Here is a 6,676-nt window from a genome sequence, read left to right on the forward strand (position 1 = left end):
GGAATGCACATGAAACAAATAAAGTAAGGCACAAGAAATAAGACAACAGCTTCTAACAAAAATCATAATCATAAAGAAATTGACAAAATCAAGCCCAAAGGAATATAACAGCAAAGAAAATAGTCAAAAAGCATGCACAGAAGAAAAATCGAAACTTTTGTGAACTGCACCTTTGGCTATAAGATGAAATTATCAAATGTCAAGAGAGTCTTACTAGGACAACATAGTTTTATTTCAAATTATTTTGATTTATTTTAATTGATTATGAGTAATAATAAAGGCAGAATGCAAGGCCGAATCATGTCTAAGCTTATACCACACAAATTTGTGTTTTATATTTCCTTTCTGATAAGTTTAGGTATGTGTATTATATATACAATATATATTGTAAACTGAAAATTATTTGAAATAATTTATTATCGTTTCAACTTTACATTACCAAAAGTGTGACATTTATTATGTGTGTGCATGTTCTTGTTCTGCCTGTTATATTTCTCAAATAATGTTCATCCCTAGCACAATGATTATAATTTGGTGTATGAATGATAAAAATAAGAGACCTAGTTTGAAATTATGACTTGAGGTGAACAGAAAGACCTACAATTGATTCTGAGCCAGTGCAAAATTTGGACTGGCCCTTTGACAAGCTACCTCTATTATTTCCTTTGCCACCTTTTTTCAATCATCCCTGCCCATGGAGTTTTGAAACTGCAAATTATTATATTTGAATTTGAGAAAAAAATCAAAGCATAGCTTTTTTTTTTTATCCCAAATGACTGAAATCAATCCGTCTAAAATTGAAATACACGCCAATGAGTGGATGAACAGGAGGAATGAGCAAAAGAGGATGTAGACAGGCAACAATAGAGTGAAAGGTTTGGGTACAAACGCATGTTTTAGCTTGTATGGTAAGCAAGGTGACCTAAACTAACAAACAGAAACATTAACTGTCTGATGAAAATACATTTTATTCATTTTACTAAATATATGACATTTTTTATAATAATATTCCCTTTTGCAGTTGTGTTGATACTCTGAAAGTGACACATATATAAAAGAAAACCTAACATATAAACAAAGAGATACATTCAATGTTTTCATCTTGTAGCCCTTGCTTCCCTTTGTGCCTATTTAGTCTTACTTGTTTGGCTGCAAAAAGAAGGGAAGGGAGGCGCTTTGATATGGTGGTAGACTTTCACAAACAAAGAATGTGCTATCACCCTTAGTGTTGACGCCACAAGGTCCAGAGTTGTCAAAAGTATCTGACCTCCATCTCTACAAGATAAGGCAGTGGAACAAAAAGCTGGAGGAGAAAAAAAAGTCAAGAAAAGTGGATATAGATCACATGCATGCTCAAACAAACTCAACTGGCGTCAGCCACGGCATAAAATAAAGAACAATGTCGCCTTGGTAACACTGGCTCATCTTCCAATTTTCCTCACTCTTTAGATTTGATAAAACTATACTCCATAAAACATCAAACAACGTATTATATGATTATTGACTTTTAGACAACCAGTGTATTTTGCAGTGGGCTTTGAAACAGTAATTGGTAATGTTGAAATTATTCATGCTTTTAGAATAATTTTGGAAAATGCTATTTATAATCCACCGGCCTTGCATGTTGCTCTGTTCTCTCTCTCTTGCCTTCAGAGCAAGACAATATTCATATTTCCTTTTAGATTCAAAATGATATCATAAACAAACAACACAAAACTAGCTTTGCTGCTTTACTTTTTATTAGGTTTCTTTTGCATTTGTGCTGTATATTTATATCACCAAATAAAAACTATCGATTTAGGAACATTTTTTATTGCACTGCACAGGAGGCGAAAGAAATACAGCATGTACACTGTTCAAAAAGTAGCAAAAGCAGAATGTTACAAGAAAATAAAGGGAAACATCTGTCAGTGTGGTTTATTTATGCCAAAATATATACAAAATAGCAAAAATATGTTTATCAAAAGTCAAATGATGCATATGTTGCATGATTTGCAGCTGTATTTATAGCTTGAAACTCAAGTTTACATGAAACAAAGTGCACTTAGACTGGCTCTCCATTTGCCTGTCAGGCTCTCAGCAGTGCCTCTACAGAAAAAGGCAACGGCCTCACAGCAGGAGACCTCACTGAGCCCTGATGGGAGCCCTCGACAAAGTCTAAATGAGGACCTGCCTCAGTGGAAAGAGCGTCTGCGTTCCAGCCTCTTCCACCTAAAGGTCTGGTGTCAAAAGTCCTAGTGTGTGTCAAGACACCTAGCTCACTAAGAACAGGCATATCTGATGCAGGGGCTGGGAATCTAGCTATCGAAAAGTCATCTATACCAATACTTTCTGTTTGTTTTAATGTAGGTTTGACAAAACAAACACACGGAACAATGTTAACATCAGCTTTAAGTCTTTGCTGTGATAGCGGGGGTGTGAGCTCGGGCTCATTTCTCTTCCTACAGTCTCTCCAACCATTGTGCACCTCCTTATCCTCCCCGTGCTGCGCTGAGCTTTGGCTTAACAAAACGTCATTATAATCGCCTCCTGTGGAGCACCTACTCTTTAGGTGGAAGAAGTTATAAAACTGGAGGCCACAGTCACAGAACTGCTTATATTTATATACAGGCACACAGCTGGATGCCCCTGCAGAGGAGGAGTCCTTGTTGGGGGAGCAACAGCGGAGGCAGGGGGATACAGGAGGCGGTGGACGGTGAAGTATGGGGATGAGAGCGGAGGGAGAGAAAGAAACTTCTCTCTGCAGCTCTCTATGTCTCAGCTCGCGCTCCAACATCACATTCTCCAGCTCTTTGTCTGCGAAGGCTCGTCTCTTTCTCATGCGGGTGGTGATGGAGGGGCAAGGAAAGTGAGTTTGGTGTCGTTGCTTCAGCCCATTGGACGTGCCATCCTCTATTGGGAATAAAGGTTTTAACCCTGATGGGAGCAAAGCAGTATTGTGGAGTTACAAATCCATTTATATTTTATAAGGTTTATATTTAAATAGATAATTTCTTTATGGAGCCCATAGTTAGTGCAAGAAGACTTGTTAGGCTGAGCCTGATTTCCCTCCTTTTCCCTATTTTTGACCATCATTACTATGGTTTCAAAGGGGGGACCTGTCTCAACTAAGAAGGGAGAGGGTGATGGGGAAAATGGCTTTGCAGCCATTAAGACTGTATTTTCAGCAGAACAATTTTAAGGGGTGGGGGTGGGGGGGTTGCTCTAGTTTGGAACCATTTTTGGAAATGTACATAGTCGTTGATATTCCGTACTCTACATATTTTCATTATACAATAACTGGTTTACTGTCTAGATATAGGTGTAGTATTCTCTCTATCAGTATTTTTTATAAGTATAAAAACACAAAAAAATCTGATTGTTTCTCAGTTTAAATTCTACCATTACATCTTACCAGTAAAACAGTTGTATGGTGATCTTTTTTTTATTTAAATCACCTTTTTACTTCATTTCTTAACATGGAAGAAAAGAGGAAACCTTAGCTCCATGCAGAGCAATTAATTAGACAATTACAAAACAATTACAACTGCACATCTATACACTGAAATGTTCACCTATTCTTCTTTGTGACATAGATCAAAATTAGTTAGATTTATTGAAAACAATTTTTACTTCAGTTGATTCTGGCTGCAACTTCTCAATTGAATTGTGGTCTGGGTTTTAATTACTTCTAACCTTTTTTTCTCAGATCCATATTAAGCTCTATCTCTCTTCATTGTCAGGTGTCTTGTCACTGTTGAAGGCCATCCCCCAAGCACAATCCAACCCATGTTTTTAAAGTGGTGATGGTTTGTTCCAAGTAATAGTGCAGTACAGTATTCCACTAGACTCAGCATTTTACATGTTGGCCACAGAGACATTTAGTGTCTTCAACATACTCTCATCTTGCTACCCAACTACAAAGGCCAGATTTGAAGAGTCCATGACTTTTGACAGATAATCCCACCCAAGCTGTCGATCTCTGCAGCGCCTGCAGACTTATCATAAATCTCTGAATAATGCTCTTCCTGCCCAGCTTGTCTGTCAAGATGAAGACTGGTGTCTGGCTGGGTTTTAAGTTAGGCCATTCTTATTCCAGTTCAATATTATTGATTGAACAGCTCTCTGTGACATGTTTAAAGCTTAGACTATTATTTCAATAGTGTAATGTTATTTTAAACAATATGTTTGGTTTGTTTAATCTCAACCTTTGTTTATGCTCTACTTTGGGTTGATCTTCATATCAATTCACAAAATGGGGTTGTAACCTGAGAAAATTAAACCTGAGCAGATGGCAGGAGGCCCAAGAGGAATTCTAATATATGAAAACCCTTACTATACTGTATATACTATATAAACTGTTAAAGTGAGTATCTTTCATTTCGTCAAACATTGGTGCAATAAGCACTAAAACTTTGATGGCATTGGAATTACACATGCTAATAAGGTTTAGATTGTGCTTAGAAGAATAAGGTTCGATACCCTGTATCATACACAGTTAATAATTATTGATATAACTTAGACTTTTGCAATGGAAAATATTTAAAAGTATATTCCAAACTTTAAAAATCCAATTTTAATAATGTCAATGAAAAAAGGAGAAATGTAAATCGGTAATAGGATGTTAATTATACTTTACCCTGCGGGTGGCTCTTAGCCGCAACGCCTGAGTCAGCTGCTCTGGTAAAACAATGATATGCTGTTCTCCTCAACGGAGCTGAACACTTGACCCCCTTTTTGCCCTGAGAGAAATTAACAAGATTCAGACATTTGGACATAATTATATTCTAGAAAGACAGTCTAATTGTCCACCCAAGGGTAATTAGGATAAGTAATCCATTAATTAAGACACAACTAGATAGAACTCTAAAGGCTTTTATGAAATATATGTATATACATATATATTTATATATGTATTATATATTTTCTCTGGAAGTCTGCCTTAAAATATCACTTTTCTCAAACTAATGCCATACTATTGAAGATCACAATGACACGTCAAAGAAAATTATTTCAGAGTTTGGTTGGGATAAAAGAATGTTGATTTACTTTCCCCAGTCAATTAACTACACATTCGGCACTCTGCATGATTGCAACTGAATAGATTAAAAACCACACTTGAAAAATAAAAGTCTTAGGCCTTTGAAAACCAGTATTTGTCTATTCAACATTTGTTGCTAAAAGTAATGGCTAGAAGATTATTAGTTTCCACAGTATAAGTGCAGATTTTACACCTTATTTAAAGCTTCTGTTAGAAGTTCAAGTTATGTTCTGAAGAAAATACATTGCTTCACACATTTGTTTAAATATGCATTGATAAGGGTATTGAATTCTAATCTAATTCTTTTTGATTTAAAGACAGATGTAATTCTGATTATTCCCTTCTTGACGCACATGTAGGCTTAATCTATTCTCAACTTCAACAATCAGACTTTTTTCTTCCAACATCTTCCATGAACTGACCTGTCCATGCGCTCTTCTCCCCTCCGCAGCCTGCTGCCTCCTGAGCGCTACCTGTGCGGCCATGACGCGCTGGCGCTCCACCACCAGCAGGCAGCAGGCGCACCGACAGTCCCTCCAGCGGCAGAAGCGCTTGTGGCCTTTCAAGCAAGACACAACGCCATGGTTGCGACATCGGGCGCATTTGGGGCTGCGCGTCATTTTTCGCTGAACTTCCCCATTCTGCTCGCAGCCCTGCGGAGACGCAGACACCTTTTTGTTCTCCCCTTGGTCTCCAGGACTGGAGCGCCTCTTGGCGCTTCCGTCAGAAGCGGTCAAATCAAAAACTTCCTCAGATAGAGCTCCACTTTTAGCTGTTGTCCTCAGCTGCAGGCCTCCTTCCAGTTGCCCGGACATCTGTGATAGTATGATTTATCGTTTTAATATATGCAGACAATACTGAGGGGCAGCATGACGCTGCATGGTGCCTCACAGAATCAAAATCAACAGATTTGAAATAACATCCCCATTCTATCAAACGAATGAATTTTATCACCAGTGCAACAAAAATGTAATCAATAAAAGGAAACCTCTGCAGACAGACACTAACCTGGCTGCATGTGGAACGATTTCCCCACCAGCCTGTTGCTGCAGCTTCAAACTTGAAATGCTGCTTTTTGACGCCTTTTTCCAAGAAGAAGCAAGACCAAGGCTGAGCTCCACCTGCAATCAGCCCCTTTAAAGTCCCTCTCATTTTAAAAGCCCTCTACCTGCGCTGCCCTGCCCACCCTTCCAGCTGCTCTCATATTTCAGCAGAGACCGGGGATCTCTGGTGCTAACAGCACGTCTTAATTAAAGGCCACAATTAATAGGAAGCAAGTGTTTCCCATAGAAGCTTATTTAAAGAAGGATTGATTATCACCTTTTTTTTTTTTTCCTTTGCAAAGAATTGACCCAAGACACAAGCACATTTAGCTGTTGCTAAAGGCCCCCTGCTGGCCTTGAGCAGTCTACATAGATTTTCATCAACTTAAAATTTCATAACAGGGTTGTCTTTAGGACCCTATACTTGAGGGGTCTTAGTCACAGGCAAGATGCTTCACTGCATGTGCAACCTGTGTGCATTTTTTTTTAGTTTAAGGGAGCAGAGATATGCAAAATATGGCCCTGTTAACTTTGGTTATAAAACAGTTTAATGAGCTATTTCAAGACACTTATGTCAAAACTATTTCTCATTGCATATGCTAAATTGTCATTT

The 6,676-nt window shown here is 38.1% G+C and overlaps 1 protein-coding gene across 1 annotated transcript; it reads right to left on the reverse strand.

Annotated features, from left to right (window-relative positions):
* Nucleotides 1–1,717: 1,717 nt before the first annotated feature.
* Nucleotides 1,718–6,189, reverse strand: dmrt2b (doublesex and mab-3 related transcription factor 2b). Its single transcript, XM_038295025.1, has 4 exons — nucleotides 6,029–6,189; nucleotides 5,443–5,835; nucleotides 4,619–4,721; nucleotides 1,718–2,916 (listed from the first exon to the last, which is right to left on the reverse strand). Exons 1-4 carry the CDS (start codon nucleotides 6,170–6,172, stop codon nucleotides 2,069–2,071), a joined length of 1,488 nt encoding a protein of 495 aa, XP_038150953.1. The 5' UTR covers nucleotides 6,173–6,189; the 3' UTR covers nucleotides 1,718–2,068.
* Between the last annotated feature and the right edge of the window lie 487 nt (nucleotides 6,190–6,676).

Source organism: Cyprinodon tularosa, unplaced genomic scaffold (genome assembly GCF_016077235.1).
Source record: "Cyprinodon tularosa strain WSP-4 unplaced genomic scaffold, ASM1607723v1 ctg35, whole genome shotgun sequence".
Lineage (NCBI taxonomy): Eukaryota > Metazoa > Chordata > Actinopteri > Cyprinodontiformes > Cyprinodontidae > Cyprinodon > Cyprinodon tularosa.

Bases quoted from the DNA above. Each gene is read 5' to 3' on its own strand.
- dmrt2b (XM_038295025.1), bottom strand. From the start codon at position 6,172: ATGAGAGGGACTTTAAAGGGGCTGATTGCAGGTGGAGCTCAGCCTTGG. The intron at 5,836-6,028 runs GTTAGTGTCTGT...ATACTATCACAG, and splicing joins ATCGTTCCACATGCAGCCAG to ATGTCCGGGCAACTGGAAGG. The intron at 4,722-5,442 runs GTCAGTTCATGG...AATTTCTCTCAG, and splicing joins GGAGAAGAGCGCATGGACAG to GGCAAAAAGGGGGTCAAGTG.